General features: G+C 40.9%; 1 protein-coding gene across 2 annotated transcripts in view; it reads left to right on the forward strand.

Moving 5' to 3' along the window:
* Positions 1-19,833, forward strand: part of CCDC6 (coiled-coil domain containing 6) — a 71,134-nt gene that overhangs the window by 17,201 nt on the left and 34,100 nt on the right. For both annotated transcript variants that reach the window (XM_039480797.1, XM_039480798.1), the window contains exon 2: positions 6,999-7,148. In XM_039480797.1, the coding sequence (XP_039336731.1) occupies positions 6,999-7,148 (150 nt within the window). The remainder of the gene's footprint in view (positions 1-6,998; positions 7,149-19,833) is intronic.

Consider the following 19,833-nt stretch of genomic DNA (forward strand, 5'->3'; position numbering starts at 1 on the left):
GGAGCCTTAACATTTTTACATGTGTTTTATACTCCTGGGGAATTCGCTAAGAACAATGGGAACAATTCACTAAGCAGGCAGGCTGCTACATTCTACTCTGCCTGAGGGGACAGAGCCTGCCCCATACCTACCTCGTCAGAGGCACCACAAAGCCTTTCCCCTCCACTCCGTGCCACAATAGCAAGCGAGAGGGACAGTGTCTCTCTCGCATGCATGACTGCCCAGCTTCCCTCTTCCTGCCTCCCTCAACAGTGATTTGTGTCTCTACCGGCTGCTCTGGGTACCCAAACCGATCTGCCTGCACTGCTGTGGAGGGGGCCATGACCGGTCTTGTGGCTTCGCTGTCAGAAGTGATTTTTCTGCAAGGAAGCAAAGAAATCTGCGGGGACCATGAATTCTTTGCATGTGTAGTGACGCAGAATTTCCCCAGAAGTAAGTGTTGCAGATTAGAGTCTTCAGAGAAGCATTTAAATGTTTTCTACTATTGACGATCCTTATGAACAATTTTAAGCTCTCGGGGTGTGGAATTTGGGGTATACTCCTTCTATCTATGAATTATAGAGTAGTAATAGATGGAATTTCTCCTTCAGTAATTGTCTAGGAAGGATCTAACCTGTAGGTATTCATAGAAATCCTAAGAAGGTAGATTCACTTTAGTTCTGAGCTACTCAGAATTTATCAGTGCTATACCCTTGGAAAGGTCTCCAGTGGCAGACAGTCTGTCATACCACCTTTTAAAGCTAGCATGTTTGTCTTAGGGAAAACAGAATTTCTCTGAACTTGAGTTTTTTTTGTTTAACTCAAGCTGATTTATCACACCATGTGAAATTTTGTGGTCTGATGTGGGCTAGTAATCTTGACTTAAAACAAACAAAATCATCACTTCATATGAAGCCAGTTGCTCATATTGATACTTCTTGAACTCTTAAAGCATTCATAACTTTCATCGTTCTAGCTTTTATTTCTTCATGGGGATCAGGGCACCACTATGCTAGGTATTGTGTACATACAAATGATGGAAACAGGGCCGGCCCCAGAGAGCTCATGGTCTATGCAAACAAATGCAAAGTGCAATGTAAACTCTTTTTTTAAATATTCCTGATTACATACATAATCTAAATTTGTCATTTTATTTATGTTTATTGGTCAACCTTTTTATTACAGTCAGCTTTGTTTGGGTCCATTGCCAATTTTTTAATACCATTTCACATTGCCGTGTCTTTTCCTTCATCTATTGCAATTCCTTCGGAACTTCAGTTTTGGCATGTTACGTCACATAAGACTTTCCCAAACCTGATACCAGCGCTGATCTTGAGACCTATTGGAGTTAGAGACTAATACTGTAAGCATAGACAGTCTGAAGATCGACACCCTGCTTTCAAATAGCATAAAGTATAAATGTCAGCTGCTAAAATCATGTCTGAATTAAAAGCCAAAATTAAAATGCTAATTCATCTGGTGTCGAACATCTGGCAGTGGTACTCTTTGGTGTCAAGTTAGGAGCAGCTTTTCCCTGCCCACCTTCATGAAGTGCAGCACGGTGAATAATCCATCAGTACTTTCCCTGCTCACCCTCACAGAGTGCAGCATGGCAAATCAGTGTAGAAAAGATCATGCCGTAGGCATTCATACACAGAATCCCCCAAAGACATTTCTTGTTCGGGGGAGGGAGGACAACAACAAGCAAACAAAAACAAACCTCAGAGAATAAATATTCAGGAGATGTATACTGCATGTTGTGGACTAGAGCTATGAAGATTCCAGATCCCTTAAACAAGCTATAGCTATATATCCCTTCTCATGCACCCTGTGAGTGTGTACTAGAAGGAGAGAGATTTTTGTGCCACACCTAAAAGACTGGGAAAATACCGGGCTGTCATTCTCAGATGCCGTTGCAGGTTGCCATGTCTTAACTATTGGGCTGTCATTCCCACCTGTCACTGTGAGTCTCCAGGTCCTAATGTCCTGGTTATTGTTCCCAGCTTCTGTTACATGTTGCCATGCCTCACTCCCACTTCTACCACCTTCCCCTAGATGGCTGTGGAGTAATAAGAGGGACTGGGACACAGGCCAGATGTGGAAGAACTGGCAGGCAGTGTGTGGCTTCTTGGCCCACAATTTCTTTCTTTGCGTACTACACGTCCCCTAGCCTCCAAGGTTCCTTGGTGTGCACCAATCAGAATTTATGGTGGTGTCACTACCAAAAATAAGTGTGCCTTTTTCCCTGGTGGTAAAGGACATGTTTCTAATTGGGGAAAACTTTTATCTGAAAGAGAGACATTCCACTATAGGCCCTACACAGACAGCCAAGTCTAGGCAGGCATAATTTTAGCTTCCGCCTTTGGGCAGAAAAACTATTGGGAGCATCAGGCCAACAAGAATAAATAAACAAATGAAAACTGTCATCTGACACCATAAGCATCTCCCACATGTTTCCACAAACTGTGCCAGATTGGGTGGGACAGTATTGCAAGTATAGACTTTCTCAGCCTATTTTTTTAAAATAAATCTCATAGCCTAAGGGCTCCTTCTTGATGAAGAGGAGGAATCAGGGCAGGCACACCGTCATCCTAGATCTCCTGCAGATGAGAGCAATTGAAGCTGTCCCTCTTCAGAGGAAACAAGGCCTTATTCTGTATTGTTCAGATGCTTGGTGGGGTGGGAAGTGAAGGGACAGAAGGCTACAAAGTACATCTCAGCATCAAATATCTCAACAGATCCATTAAAAAAAAATGATGGAAAACTAAATGGTATGGCTGATTGGCTCAAAATTAGGCAAAAATTAGATAATTCAGAATGGGACCTACACCCAGAGGTGTTTCATCTCCTGGTAAAGAAATTTAGTCTCTCAGACATCATCTGTTTGCCTCCTAACTGAATTACAAGGTTTCAGTCTTATTCTCTTGCTGGAGGAATCACAGAGCTAAGGCAACAGACGTCTTGTTGCAAAGATGTACAAAGGGACTCATATGCCTTCCCTCGCTTTTCCTCTACACACCAGAATGCTACAAAAGATCAGGAGAGAGGCAGCAATGGTAATTTTGGCCAATTACTAGTTTCGTCAGCCAGAGAGAGCTGTTGGTGCGTCATTAGTCTCCATACCCACTTTTTAAATGACAGCTTAAAGAATTTTAAGGTGTTTCTATCCTACCAGATAACCTGGATCAAAAAACCTACACCGATACAAAATTAATCTAGAGGGAGAATGACTGTTCCTGTGGCCAGCTGGCAGCGTGCTGGGAGTAGGGCTTTGTGTAATACAGAAACTGCTTAACTGTGTTTCCAGTCTAGCAGTAAGCGTGGGAAGGAAGGATGTTGTTTCCAGTTCCTAGGAATCGAGTGGGTACTTAGGGGATAGAATGGCTGAGAAACATTGGCTCATGGGGATTATGGGATAGTAAGAACATAAAACTGGCCATACTGGGTCAGATCAAAGGTCCATCCAGCCCAGTATCCTGTCTACCAACAGTGGCCAATGCCAGGTGCCCCAGAGGGAGTGAACCTAACAGGTAATGATCAAGTGATCTCTCCCCTGCCATCCATCTCCATCCTCTGACAAACAGAGGCTAGGGACACCATTCCTTACCCATCGTGGCTAATAACCATTAATGGACTTAACCTCCATGAATTTGTCTAGTTCTCTTTTAAACCTTGTTATAGTCCTAGCCTTCGCAACCTCCTCAGGCAAGGAGTTCCACAGGTTAAAAAAAATTGGAGATCCACCAATCTCCTAGAACTGGAAGGGACCTTGAAAGGTCATTGAGTCCAGCCCCCTGCTTTCAGTAGCAGGACCAAGTACTGATTTTTGCCCCAGATCCCTAAGTGACCCCCTCAAGGATTGAACTCACAACCCTGGGTTTAGCAGGCCAATGCTCAAACCACTGAGCTATTCCCCCCCTCCCGGCTGTGGGCTGTGTGAACAATTTACTTTTATTTGTTTTAAACCTGCTGCCCATTAATTTCATTTGGTGGCCCCTAGTTCTTATGGGAACAAGTAAATAACTTTTCCTTATTCACTTTCTTCTCACCACTCATAATTTTATATACCTCTGTCATATCCCCCCCCTTAGTCTCCTCTTTTCCATGCTGAAAAGTCCTAGCCTCTTTAATCTCTCCTCATATGGGATCCACTCCATACCCCTAATCATTTTAGTTGCCCTTTTCTGAACCTTTTCTAATGCCAGTATGTCTTTTTTGAGGTGAGGAGACCACATGTGTACACAGTATTCAAGATGTGGGTGTACCATGGATTTATAAAAGGGCAATAAGATATTCTCCGACTTATTCTCTATCCCTTTTTAATGATTCCTAACATCTTGTTTGCTTTTTTGACTACCGCTGCACACTGCGTCTTCAGAGAAGTATCCATGATGACTCCAAGATCTCTTTCCTGATTAGTTGTAGCTAAATTAGCCCCCCATCATATTGTATGTATAGTTGGGGTTATTTTTTCCAATGTGCATTACTTTACATTTATCCACATTAAATTTCATTTGCCATTTGCTCATTTGCTGCAAAAAGACTGGGCTTAAACCTGAGGCCCAGTGGACAAAGTATTAAGGCTCGTTACTGCAGTCTACAAGATACATTTGATTATGGAATGAGTGTTTAAGTTTGAGTGCTGGTGGTGAAAATACAATAGCATTCAGGATTTCATCCAGTATTTTAGACAACATTAAAGCAATTAATGGAAATCAACATCAGATAAATGAATACTTTAAAACAACTAAGTAAATCAGGTATTACTTTGTGCCAGGTCTACAGACAAAAGGGAGGCTTCCTATAAGAAAGAATGCATGGGGTTAGAAAGTATGGCGGGGGGGCTGGCATCCTTTCATAGCATGTTCTAGTAACACTATCATATTTACCTGTTTTCATAGTTGGCATGTGTTAAACTCAGATTCTCAAGTAACATAGATCTTTATTCCCTTGTGTTAATTTTAACTATTATATCAGTTAAACTTTTACTGTTAGTACTTTTACATAAGTGTGTCAGTCACTTAATTATCTGGTCTCTTATTCAGAACAAAGTACTAGGTTTTGTTTGATTTTTAGACCTTTTAAAGGCAGACAATATAGGATGGTCTTTTTAATGTCTTTTCGGCATTGAAAAGCAAACACCAACAGTAATGGTGTGTCACTGGGAGCGGAGGGAATGGGTTTAAGAACTTGTTTGTGCTGTGAAGCACTCAAAGATGATAGAGACTCACCGTTTGACTTTAACGTATGTATTTGTTCTCTATCCTGAACTTCATTGTGTCCCGCTTATAGATTTGAGGCTGTGAATAGCTGCCCTATTTAAATTCCCTTTTAAAGATTCTTTTGACAGTCATTAGTATTATTATTTTATTGAAATATCAGTTAGGTCTCTGATGTTAGACATCTTCTGGATGAAAGCTAACAACTTAATGTAGCATTTGTCCAAGAGCTTGCTGACCTTTATACACTGGGTTTGTAATTTCCTGATGTGACACTCGGACACATCCTTACGTCATTACTAATGATAGGGGCTCCGGACCTTGTTTGAATATAGCACATCTGTGACACTGCAGATGAAACATGAGTATTTCAGTTGTACCAGACTGCTTTGCCAAGGTGTTATGTTTTATATGGTGAGAGTCCTGTGCATTTGAAAGAAGTTTGAGGATTCTCTGAACAACTTTCACTGTAGATTGTAACTATAGCAGCTGTTTCCTAATAAAATAGTTGCTTTGGGGAATATGGCTTTCCTTCAAATAGGTCGGAATGACATATTATTGTATTAAGTGTTCTGAGAAGCTTTCTGTGGCACGTTTACTGATCTTAAAATATATGTTGTGTACTGTTAGGTTTTGCCTGAAGGATTTTTGTTACAGAGGTGCAGTTAAGTTTTAGACTAACACCTTGTTATAGTTCTGGTTCTTGGATTTTTAACAGTCTCTTTTCACCCCTGCCAAACTGAAACTGATCTGCCTAAATCTTTACATGCTGCATGTTAGTCCAGGGTAGATTTTTGTATGTTTATAAGTTTGGGGCAAAATGGACAAGGATATTAGAGTTAAAAAAATAAGATTTTAAACTTTTTGATAACTTTTTAACACTGTGTTGACTCATTGCCTAAAAAAACAAAAAAAAACCCCGTTGGCCTATAATTCTAAATTTGTTTTATTCTGTTGGTTTTAGTTAGGTGTGATCTATTTTTGGAGGTGTGAGCTTGGCTGTTGCATTATTTAGCTATGAGCTTTAGTTTGCATGCATGTTATAGTCTGTGTGGCCTATGTGGGCTTCAAAAGTATGCATCAAGCAGGTTAGTAATGTTTCTGCAGAACTTCTAAGATACGAAAGAAGAGTTAGGAGGATCTAAACTCTGCAGGAAGGATCCAGGAGATGGAGGGTTTGAGGGGCTGATCTCCAGTGGAACAATACCTAACCTCCAAGGAGAGACTGAGTGTGAATGCTGCTTCATTTTCCTTCTGATAGATTTAAGGATGCTCTCCTGAAAAGAGAGAGCTCCTCGAATGGAGGAATAGGTGGCAGCCAACCTCTGTCCTCTGGAACTCTATGGAGAAGGTGCTGCTGGATGATTTGATTACTTTTTAAAAAACCCACCTTGTTTGTCTGTAGTAAAGGTTGAAAAAGTGAAAGAGAAAAGCGGAAAGGTTGGGGTGATAGTCACCCCCAACCAAGAGTGTGTGTGTTTTTTTAAGTTTAATTGTTACCAGTTGTAGGCTGGACATTTCTTAATGTGATCCAAGTTAAAAAATGCTTGGATTCAAAATAACATGGCTTCCAAACTTGGTACAAAGGAAACAAAGAAAGGAACATATGGCACTATGCGGGCAGAGTTTCAATGAAGGTAATGGGGTTTACTAAACTGTATACAGTACTTTTGAGGTCTGGGTGACAGATGAAAAGGATTACCCTCCCCTTTTTTTTAACAGTACTCTAAGAGCAAAGAGAAATAGTTGTAGCTTTCAATATGAAAACTTCCAATTTTTTGCAATGTCTTTTTTTCACAGCAAGCAAGGGCAGAACAGGAAGAGGAGTTCATCAGTAATACTCTATTTAAGAAGATTCAAGCTTTGCAGAAGGAGAAAGAGACACTTGCAGTAAACTATGAAAAGGAAGAAGAATTTCTCACTAATGAACTCTCAAGGAAACTGATGCAGGTAATTGGTTTCTCAGCTTGTATTTCTCCTCGCAGACCCCAAAGTCCAAGCTTGAAGAGGCGAGTTTAAACTTTGTTCTTGTTACCATATTTTCAGTAAAAGGGATGTGGCTCGCTTACCTATAGCTCAAAACTAACACTTTGTATAGGAAAAAACAAATCTCCTTTCTTTTTTTAAAAATCTCAATAGAAAGGTGGGTTTTTTTAAACAATTTGCAACTCAGGTTTTGTAGACTGAGAACTGGATTGAAAGTGAAGCAATTATGTTGATTTTCATTCTCCGTACTGAGATAGAAAAGTAAATTGGATTTTAAAAATTCTTTGAGTTCTAATACTCTAAGCTTTTGTTAGTAAGACAGGTGAATAATCTTATTTACAGTATTTGATTTTAAATTAACTGTGCATATGTGACCCAGATAGAGTGCTTATGTTAAGATGGGTAGCAGCACTTGAAACTTGGCTAGGAAAAGTTATCCACATTTTTTTAAATAGGTATGTTTGATATTTTTAGTAATTTATGGCCTCTTCTTCTATTAACACTTATAATACGTACTTTTTTAGTATTTCATTAACGCAACTTGCAAATGAAGTTTAATAGTGTATTAAAGAAACTTATTTCTGCACATTCTAAGCATTTTTAACATTCTATAACTATAGCCTTAAGGCATATTTAATTCTATAGGATAGTGAGGAATATATTGTTGTAAACTATACTATGGCTAATCTCCTCTGGCACCTTCAGTATTGAGAGATGAGCTAATTAATGGGTGACTGCCACTTATTGGTTGCCCCTTACCTCATTCATTAACATAAATGTCAGGAGTTAAGGTTCTCTATATTTTGTGGGCATACTATTTCTTCCCACTGTTTTATACTAATTTAGTCTAATTCACAAATATAAGCTTTCAGAATTATCCTTTTCTATGAACAATATAGTAGCATTTTTAGTGGGCATGGAAGGAGAGGTATTAAGTATTCTCCTCTTGTCAAAGTAATATGTAGTTTTCCTTAAACACACTGGAACATCTTTAGTGCAGTAGCTCTGGAAAACAGCATGATGGGCTAGTACATTTATTTCACTCAGTAGAGTACTTAAATTTCTAATATAAAACTGAGATGCCTTGAACCAAACCCACCACCATCTACAGCAAAATAAAACCTCATACAAAATAGCTTAAGTGAAATACAAAATAGCTTAATTGAAAAATGCAACTTGATTTAATTGGCTGAAATGGCTTCAAACCCATGTAACCTCTTAATGCACATGGGACTCCACAATTTTCTTAGCAACCAAATTACTGCACCAAATGTAATTTATAGCTCTGTTTTATTTGTAAGTAAAAATTTTGTCTTTCTGTTTCTTAGAGTTCAGCTGCTCTATTGGTATTCCAGTCCCTCTGTCAGGAAGGACAGGGACTGTTTTAAAAGTGTATAGGTTGTATAGACTTACAGATTGTGACATTAGGTGCATATTACAGAAATTAAAATAAACTTCCTGTCTACAACTGTCACAAACTGAACATATTTACATGCTTCAGAAAGTCAGAAGGGTTAACTACATACAGTTAGTGTTCTAGCAAACCATGATTTGGTAATATACTAGAAAAAGAGCAGTCATGCACCTTCAGTTTCTTTCATCTGGGAATCCTGAAAGACACTGGCCTGGGGAAAAAGATTCTGTCCCAAAGAGAAGTTTAGCAAAATCAGGAACTTAATTCAAAAGGAGCAAGCCATTAAAGATATACCCTCAGTATTTTTAGTCAGAGTCCTTGGGACTGATGTTCTCCTGCAGATATTGAAAAACGTGTTGGGCATCTGAGTCAGAGGACTGACAGACTACGTAGAGATTCAAGGAAACTGCTCCACTGCCGTGGCTGCCTAGCAGCATCAGAGGGAAACCAATATTCTTGTAAATTTCCTTCTGCTACTGCTTATCAAAAGGAAGAGCAGGAGCAGCTAAAATCGCTAGCAGAGTCAGTAAAACAAAACTGCAGTGAGTAACCTTTCAAAGGTGAACCAAAGGTAAACTTCACAACCTAAGCTAGAATGCTGAGGACTGAGTTCTCTTGTTTCTTTGTGCTGCTCTGGTGGCTAGTGTAACTAGAAACTGGCCAAACCTTAGCTAGGGATTCCCCCAATAGGTCAGTCACAAGAGGGAATAGAGCTGATGTAGACCGTGCCTACACTGCCTTTCTGCTAGCCAAAGTGTTGGGCATGTTCTCTGGATGGAGCTCCCTGAAATCAAGTGGTGGGCAATATTGTTTAAAAAAGCAAAACAAAAAGCAAAAACAAACAAACATAACCTGACACCATGTGCCCCCTTTGGTAACTAATTTGGTTATAGAATTTAGGTCCAAAAAGATAAAAATCAGACTACACTGTATTTACCAGTACTCAGCCTCAAGTCTGAATTTTAGTTTGCAGAGACCTCACGCCCCAGCTCCCATTTAGTCCAATGAGATTAGTTTCACTCTAGTTTTTGACAATCTAGGTTAATTCCTGATGACCATAATGTCAGCTCAGAAGATTTTAGAGCTTACTGTCTTATTTGCTGAAAATTGTACTGTCGTTTTCCAAAAAGATTAATGACTAGATAATACTTAGTCCTGCCATGAGTGCAGGAGACTGGACTAGATGACCTCTCGTGGTCCCTTCCAGTCCTATGATTCTATATCCTAAAGCTCCCATGAATATTTCAGTCAAAGTCAGGGTGTTATCCTCCCCTTCCTAGTACCAACTCAGTTGACCTGAAAGAGAGAATCTAGTCTACCCTTGTTGTTGATGGTGATAAAATTGTGCCTATGAAGAACAAATACCACCAGATGTCCCATTTATTGTTTCTGGCCAACCAACCACAATGTAAAGAGGAAAAAATAGTCTTTTTCATGGTATAATGCAAGACGTAGATCTAGCTGTATCACGGAAAACTTACCCAGCCATAAGTATTATGGTACATAATTCTGGGTGCACTTCATTCTTCATGCTGAAAAAGCACATGCTTCAATAGAGGAAGTATGTGAAGCACTCGTTTTGTTCTTCCCTCCATACTTTCACAAAGGATTGTGTTTTGTACTTTTTGTTCTCCCGCAATATTTTTTGGAAACTTTTTTGCTGTTTTAAGGCAATAATGCTTAACCTAAAAAAACAAAAACAAAAAAAAACTTTATATGTCTAGTTGTACGTCTAGTACAAACCTGTTCACCAGAACAGGTCATGGCTTGATTATATCCCAGATGTACTACTAAACTACCAGACATACCCTGGAATGAGAAAACAAAGGTGTGGGAGCACATTTCCCAACCACCATTAATATGCTGAACAGTGTATAAAGCACAACATGAAAATGGTCCCTGTCCTGAAGAGCTTACGCTACAGAATTATAAAGTTCTCCTCTTTGAAATATCTTGCCCTGCCCTTTTTCTAGGGTGATCTTGGACTTGGGCAGTTGGTACTAAAATATACACTAATTGTATATAATTTTTCTTACGTAGTTATGAATTGAAGTTAATTTTAAAGTTGATGAGATTTGCTGATCATTATTTGGCTTAAAGCATGTCAGTTTCTGATGACTCTGATCTACCTCTATTTATGAAAGGGGACGTTTGCATTCATATGTATGAATGACTTTTCTGAGAAGAGAAATTTATGGTACTGTAAAGCAAATTCTCCATTTAATAGAACAAATGGGAATAGAAGTGAATGTCTGTAATATGGTCAAGTGAACATTTTTATAGCAGCTTAACTTTTGCAATTCTTGGTTCTTCAAGTGATGGTCCTTGTGGGAATACCACGTGGGGTAGGTATGCATGCCATGTGCCTGTGTCCGGAATTTTTTGTAAGCAGTCTGTTGTCTGTTGGCCCACATGTGCTCCGAAGCAAACCAAAGGCACAAAAGTTCTCTCCAGTTCCTTCATGCCACCACATGGTCTGAGTTGAAATCTCCTAGAACATCTCAGAGAACATATTGGGTCCTCTCATCAGTATTCATCCCTCCTATTTAGTCGGTCTCTATTCCGGGATGGCTGAGGCTATCCTAGCGTGTCAGAGTTGTTCTCCCATCCCACCTGCCAACCTTGGGGCACAACTGTCGGTGCTGTCAGTTCCACTGGAGATAAAGGATCCAGTTTTCTTTCAGATGAGTGGCATGAGACAGGACCCCCAGAAGATCAGAGTTCCAGCCTCCAACCAAATACAGTTGGTCAAAAGATGGTTGGTACCCTGTGCCATGGGATCCTCCTCCACCAATTAATCCATCCTACTGGCAATATTGAGGACCATGGAAACCCAACCCTAGACACCCAGGATCAGTGTAGGAGTCCTATTTCACATTGCCCAGGCACTTTCAACTGGACCTGTTGAAATATTCAGAAGGGGAAGGTGAGTTGGATCCCTGAGTGATCTCATCATCTTCACTGGATGAGGTGGTTACCCCGTCTTCTCCATCTCCACCAGATGACTTTAAACAATATCAAGAGCTCATGCACAGGGTGGCTGCAGAGCTACAGCTTCAGCTTGAGGAAGTCCAGGAGCCTCAGCACAGTTTACTAGACATTCTGCAGCCTTCCAGTCCCAGTTGAGTGGCCCTCCCCATCAACAAGGCCATCACAGATCCAGCAAGGATGGCTTGGCATGTTTATTCTTGTGCTCCCACCCCTAAGAGGGCTGAAACACACTATTTTGTTCCATCCACACTCTGTTCCCGCTGTCTAACTCTTTGGTGGTGCAGGCAGCTACAGAGAGGTCCAAGCAACAACACCCAAAGGCTACTCCCTCCGATAAGGGACAGAAGCAACTTGACCTTTTCAGGAGAAAGGTCTTTTTCTTCCACCTCCCTCCAGTTCAGAATCTCATATTATCAGGCCCTCTTGACCAAATATGATGTTACTAGTTATCTATTTTTTTTTAATGTAAGGACAAGCTCCCAGAGGAGGATAGAGCCCACTTTGAGGCCTTAGTGGACGAGGGCAGATTGGTGGTCAAAACTTCCTTCCCAGCTGTGGTAGATGTGGTAGATAGGGCACGTGGCAAAGAGGATGGCTATAGTCATTGTTATAAGGAGAGACTAGTCGTCACAATCCTCAGGTTTTCCTAGCGAGGTGGGAGTACCATCCAAGATCTGCCCTTTGATACTATTAACCTATTCCACAAGAAGGCAGGTGAGTCTCTGCGCTCCCTCAAAGTCTCAAGTACAGTGCTTAGCTCGCTGGGTATTTATACTTCTCTTCCTAAGAGAAAACACCATAGATGGGGTAAAGGGCCCTCCTTAGCAGTTTTACCACCACCATCCTCAGGAGTCACCATGCAAGAGACAGAGGGCTTATAGACCTAGGAACCTAACCTCTGCAACATCCACCCCCACCTCATACTGTAACTCTCAGATGAAGAGTTTCTTTTTATGGGACTGTTGAGACCTGTATCCTTTATTGATGTCCCTTTATTCCCCTCCTCTGACATTGGGAGCCCACCTTACCCTATTTGCCAAAAACTGGAGGGTCCTAACTACAGACAAATGGGTATTGGAGATTATTCATGGCAGTTATCTGAATGAGTTTCTGGTACCTCCTCTCCACAAATCCTCCCTTTCCCAGTTGCTTTTCAGGGACCACTTTCATGAGGAGATTCTACAGCAAGATCTCCTAAGGGAAGCCATGGAGAAGGTTCTACCTCAACATCAAGTGAAAGGTTTCTATTCCTCTTACTTCTTGATTCCCAAGAAGAATGGGAGATGGAAGCCAGTTCTTGATCTGAGACAGCTGAATGGGTTCATTCAAAAAGTAAAATTCCACATGATATCCTTGGTATCAGTAATTCCCTCGTTAGAGGAAGACACATGATTTATGGCTCTCAGTATGAAAGATGCATATTTTAACAGATATCCACCCAGCCCACAGCAGTTTCCTTAGGTTCCTCTTTGATTATGAGCATTACCATTTCAGAGTCCTTTCCTTTGGCCTAGCTGTAGCACCCAGGGTCTTTACGAAGGTTTTTTCAGTAGCGGCAGCTTGGATGAGAAGACAGGGATTTAGTCTTCCTTTACCTCAGCAACTGGCTTCTGATAGGCAGTTCCTACAGGGAAGTCCAGTGGGCAACCAGTGCCCTGCTCAGCCTTCTGCCTTCCATGGATGTCTGCATCATTCATGAAAAGTCCACATTGCTTCCCACAAGATTCCTAAATTTTATAGGTGTTGATAGTGGGCTCAACTATAGCAAGAGTGTATCTACCTCTAAAGAGATTTCAGGCCATGAGCGTTCTCATATATCAGGTCAGTATAGGACCCTGGTTGTCAATCAGAACTTGCCTTTTCCTTAGCCACATGGCTTCATGCACATATGTGCTGTTTCCCAGACTTAATCTTTATACCTATGAGCCTGACGTCTCGCTGTTTTGTTGCCCTTCTCTGATGGGTACACAGAAAGATGACAGTTCTGCCCAACTCCTGAAGCAAGCAAGAGGTTACTGACACCTCTCTTGGGTTGGGGTGTTCATATGGGTGATCATATGGCACAAGGCATCTGGACCCTATGCGAGTCCGGAATACATATCAATTCACTAGAATGCCTTGCGGTTCGTTATGCCTGCAGCACCTCCCTCCCCCCATTTTTCTGATCCAGACATGTCCAAATAATGTAAGATCACATGACAATGATATTTTCTATGAACAAGCGGCGGGGTGGGGGGGGGGTTGAGATCTCTCCCTCTTGTGCATAGAGGCAGTCACCTGGGACTAGTGCATCAGCCATTGCATAACTATCAGCAGTATGTATAGCAGGATTCCCTAGCTGACAAAACTCCCTAGCTGACTGCCCAAGCAGACCTTTTTTGCCAATAATGAATGGGAGATCTAAAGTTTGGTTCTCAATGACATCTTGACCGAATGGGGAACAACAGCCTGGGACCTTTTCAACTTGTGGGAGAACAGGAAACTTCCTTGGTACTGCTCCAGAGCAGTCCTGGTTAAGGGCTTTATGGGAGATGCCCTCTTAGTGTTGTGGAATGGTTGCCTGTTATATGCCTTTTCTCCCATCCCATTGATGCCACAAGTTCTGCAGAAGATCCACCAAGAAAGAACTCGATTCATCCTGATTGCACCCAACTGGCAGAGACACTTCATGTTTATGGATCTTCTGATGCTCTAGGTTCACCTACCCATGAACATCCTCACATTACTGGAGCTTTTAATACAGCACAAGCGTGGGTTCAGGCACCACAGTCTGGGACTGCTTCAACTCAAAGCCTGGTATTTGGGCATCAGAAGTAGAGTGTTCACATTCTGAAAGGGTACATTCCATCCTTAACCAAAGCAGAAAATACTACAAAAAGCAGTTAGCAAAATGGAAGTGTTTCTCCTCTTGGGCTCACCAATGTGAGTTGTCTCTAGAATCAGCCAGGATCCCTGCTATCTTAGTGTATATACTTACCCTTTGGGTCTCACACTCAGTTTTCTGTGACTCAATTAGCACCAATCAGTGCTTTCTATCCTCCGGTGAATAATAGTACAATATTCAGTCATCCTGTCACCACTAGATTTCTGAAGGAGATTCTCAGTCCTTTCCACCAATGGGGAAGTTTGAATCTCAGTAGTACCTCAGTTTTTGTTTTATCGTCACTCACCTTTGAACAGCTGGCCACATGCTCTGTGGCCCATCTGTCCATGATGGTGGCCTTTCTGGTAGCCATAATATCAGCCAGAAGAGTTAGTGAGCTTGGAGCACTCATGGCAGACCCACCATATACTGCCTTTTATAAAGAAAAAGTCCCTTTACAGATGCTCCCCGACTTACACAATCATTCCATTCCAGAAAGCCTTACATAACCCGAATTTTACATAAGTCAGAAACGTATATTGTGCAAGCATAAAAAACAATTGCAACAAAATATTGCATTTACCTTAATCCTATTGTTATCCTGGCACACTGAAGGCTGCATTTTGATGGTGGATGACAATGGGCTTAATTTGTAAATGAGAAAGGAGAGGAGGAGACAGGCATTACATCATCAGGGTCGTCAGAGGGGGCTTTGGAGGTGGAAGGCTGTGGAGATGAGGCCTTTTTCTTCTTTTCATATATCTGTTTATAACAGGCCAGCGTTTCATCCATGCCTCTGTTCACTTTCAAGAATTGTGATTATAAAGGAGCAGAGCATTTCACATCCTCTTTTATGCGTGCACTATCATTCAAAATACTTTTCACTATTGAGGTAGCCAAATCAAGTTCACGAGCAATTGACAACAAGCTTTGTCCGCCTTCATACTTTTCCACTATTTTCATTTTCTGCTCTAAATCAATCTTCTTTCACTTACGAATGGGTCCTGCACTCTTGCTATCACTTGGTCACTTTCCAGGCATGATTTGAATGAAATAATAGAGTGAAATAACAGAAATACAGTATCACTGAAATAACACGAGACTGAGAGGCTGTGAGAGTGCAAAGCCTTCCCTTGTAGGAGATGCTACTGCTGTATTCCTCCGCACACCTCACTACAGTACTTTGCATTTCCATACACTATGCAATATTTTCCGCAACTCAGAAATTTTATTTATGCCTTATGGAACTTTTTGCATAAGGTTGAATTTGCGTAAGTTGGGTCTTGCGTAACCTGAGGAGTGTCTGTACAAACCTATCTTAGATTTGTTCCTAAAGTAGTTTCCAAGTTTTGTATGAGTCAGAAAATCCACTTAACAGTATTTTTCCAAAACCACATGCTTTAGATGAAGAGAGATGGTTGCATTCTCAAGTCATCCAAAGGGCTTTGGCTTTTTATCTATAAAGAATGAAGGATGTTAGACTCCTTAACTATATGTTTCCATAGCAGAGCAACCATGAGGGGTCAAGCTACATTGAAGCAGAATGGATCTCAGGTTGTATTGCCCTTTGTTACCAATTAGCTCATATTCCCACTTTGGAGAGAGTGAGGGCTCATTCCACCAGCGGGCAAGTTACTGCAGCTACATTGATGAGAGACATAGCACTCCTAGTGATATGTAGCACAGTACTTAGAGCTTTTTGCATACCTTCTTGAGACATTACCCTCTGGTCTAGTCATCAACTGCGGATACAGCTCTGAGGACAGCAGTACTACAGTCAGCTATCACTTCTGTATCTGTGCACCCACCTCCTGTCTGATTATTGCTTGTGAATCTCTCACATGTTGAATACACATAACGATAATCACTCAGAGGAAATGGAGGTTACTTAGCTGTAACTGGAGGTTCTTCAAGACATGTGGTCCTTATCTGTATGCCACTACCCATCCTCTGTCCCTTCAGCTGTGAATTGTTTGAACTGCAATAAGAATGGGAAACTGGAGAGACCTTTTATGCCCTCAGTTTGGAGTACAAGGAGAGCTACACGCATGTATGGACCAATGGACATTGATTACAAAACATTCCGGATGTAGGAGCATGATGCGCATGTGTATCCCATGTGTGAAATGCAGATCTCGAAGAACCTCCAGTTTTACAGTAAGTAACTTCCATCTTTATTTGAATTGTGCAACCATAATGTTGCATTGCCATAGCCCAAGATTTTCAAAAAATAGGAACCTACAGTGTTCATAATTAGGTTCCTCGGTGTCTGATATTCAAAAGTGGTGGGCAGCAAGCAACTCCCACTGAAGCCAAAAACCCATTTTCCATATAAGAAAAACTAATACCAATTATGTTCACAAACAGTGAATTTTGTTTAGTTAATTTTGATAGGCAGGTTTCCAGCTGTCATTGACTTCATTGCTCATTACACTTAAAAATAGGACGTTATTTTAAGCTACACTGCACCATCTCTGGTTTGAGAGCAGCTTTAAGTTTCTCACTACATGAAGTGTAATAGGCTAGGCTTGTTGCAATCTCCAGAGCGAGGTAAGGGAGCAAAGGTCACGTGTAATTGTTCAGGGATACTGCACACATGTGGCTGAGAGGTATTGTCATGAGAAGATATAAAAATAGTGAACTGGCAACTTTCTTCTTCCATATGGGATTTCTGTGCTTCAGACAGAATCCTTCCTGTCTCAGACAATGATCCTATTTTGGATGGGACTTCCATTGGAGACTGTCAGACTTCCGATTAAGTCCATAAAAAGAGTGTCTCCTTTCTCTGTTTGGGAATAAACACCTCACTTTGGATGCCCATCCTAATCTGAAATGATAGGAGTGTTAAAACTCAAAAACGTTCTCTCTGATCACAACATTGAGCTGACCTGGAGCGGAACTTTCTCAAATTAAAGCTAATGTGTTCCCAAGCAGTTTTGGTTAATTGAGAAATTTAAGATAAACTGATGTACATGAAAGAATTTTAGACGTCACAGGGAGGCCTTGTGATATAGTCTGCTAACCCAGGTAGAATTCTTGGCCTTTTATTTTTTCAAGCTATCACCATTCTGCTGCCAAGAAAAAATTGCTGCCACATTATGCAATTGCCGAATAGTTGGCAGAGTAGGTTGGTTTTTTTTTCATGTTACCTGAACTGTTGCATTGCTGAATCTTTGTTTTTCACGTTGGAAGGGACTTACACACTGCATTGAGTGGCATCTGGAAAGAGCTCCTAGAATGTTTCTACTACATTTTAAATGTGACAGCTGACTACCAAAGCACGAACTACAGCTCTCCCTTTAGTCGTTTCCTAAGAATTTCCCAGTTCAGCATTCTGTTTTTCATTGCAGTTATAAAACACAATAAAATTGCATTAGTTTTTCAACTGTTATAAAATTGATTTTGAAACATTTTTATTACTTGCTTGCTTGATTGTAAATATATACACACTTGCACTTACAATAAGAGAAGCAGATAACTTACCCAGGATGCCTATCCTTCTATGCTTTCTGCTGTAGTATGGCATAGCATGGTTTGCTAATGTATGTTTTAAAATGGTTGATATTAGCCTTTAGTAAAACTTGTATGCTTATTTATTGGGCTTGCAGAAGCACTGTGTTCAATTAGCTTTATGCAACACAGCATTTGGTTCTGCTGGCAAAATGCTGCATATGCACAATGAGATAAAATACCACCTCATCAGACATCTTGGAATGAAGTACCGTGTATACTCGTTCATAAGCTGAATTTTTTTTAGTAAAAAAGGGAAACATCAGAGAAGGAGGTCGGCTTATGAACAAGTATAGAGAGGGAGAGGTGGGACACGGCCCCTCCCCCCAACAGAAGGGGCAAGGAGAGGCAGCACAGCCAGCAGAGCCAGAAGGGAAAAGGCGGGGCCAGAGTCTCTCCACTTCTGGCCACACTGCTCTCCCTCCAGCCTCCGAAGCAGCTGCAGCTCTGGGGTTGGCAGGTTGCGGCTGCCTGGAGTGTGTGGGGCTCCTGGGGTAGGGTGAGGTCATGTGAGGAGTGGTCACAGGGATTACTCCCCTGACCCCCAGCGTCTTCCCCCCCTCCCCCTTTCCACCCCCTCAAAAAAATGTCCCCACCAGTTGCTGTCCTGTCCCGGCCCATCAGGGTAAGCAGCTGACGCTCCAAGACACGTTTACTTCGGTTTACTTCTGTGCCTGTAGACGCTCGAGGCAGACGCTCGGCCTGCCAACGGCTTATCCTGATGGCCCAGGAACCAAAGTTTGCCGACCCCTGAATTATAGGGTCGGCTTATGAATGAGTCATAAAAATTTTCCATTTTTACTTATCCATCTTGGGGGGTTGGCTTATAAATGAACTGGCTTATGATGGAGTATATACGGTACATCCTTCATTATCTGAAAAAAAGCTTTTAGTGACACAGCCACCTCACTAATAACTATTTTTACAGCCCTTGTTTTAAATTAAATGTCTTGTATTTATGACTTTTATTTGATTGGATTCTGCTGACAAGCCAAGTCTTTGAAAAGTTTGGAAACATAGGGTTCAGGGACTCTGTTAAAATTAACTACTCATTTGAGAATTATGGTAACTTTTTTTTTTTCATAACTCCATTAGATGTGCTTGGTATAGGATTTTTTTATTGCAAGCTTTTCCTTGCATGCACTTGTCACACCTTTTGAGATTTCATGGAATATATTTTGAAGATTAAGCTTTCATGTAACAGGCTGCCCAAAGGGATAATCGAGGTTTTTTTTTTATTTATTTACAAACTCATTTATCCTTTTGACTCTACATTCTGCTTTGTCAGTATCCTTTACCAATATTGTACTATTTTCAATTTGTTCTAAGTTTGGTGTATCTCTCACATGATGACTTGTGGATAATGTTAAAGGAGACACCATCAAGTGAATAGGCATAATTTGTATATTCGGGTAAACTAAGTGGGCAATAAAAATAGATTTGATATCTGACTCTACTTCTTGACAGTCCTTTTGAAAATAATATATCTTGTAAAAACAAGCTGCTGACCCCATTCAAATGTCATGTTAACTCCAAGATGCAAATGAAATGATTCATTGCATACGGAATGGGTATCATTTACCTGATGGCATCTGGGAACAAAGCCTGTGTAGCTTCTCAGTTTCAGAAATATCTTTTTAAAATCCAAATAGATTATATCTGTAGGTGAAGACACTAGACAGACTACAAAAATCTAGATTTTATTCAGTTTATTTGAAACTGCATCAGTAGGAAATAAGACTAATTTTTTCCACAGGAGTCAAATGTATCACAGTAAAGGGTAAAAATTAATTTTGTTCACTTAATTTTGCCCTGAATCGTCAGCCAAGTGTAATACACAAACCAAAGGGGTTGACAGTCGACTACTTTTT

Source organism: Mauremys reevesii, linkage group 7 (genome assembly GCF_016161935.1).
Source record: "Mauremys reevesii isolate NIE-2019 linkage group 7, ASM1616193v1, whole genome shotgun sequence".
NCBI classification, from domain to species: domain Eukaryota; kingdom Metazoa; phylum Chordata; order Testudines; family Geoemydidae; genus Mauremys; species Mauremys reevesii.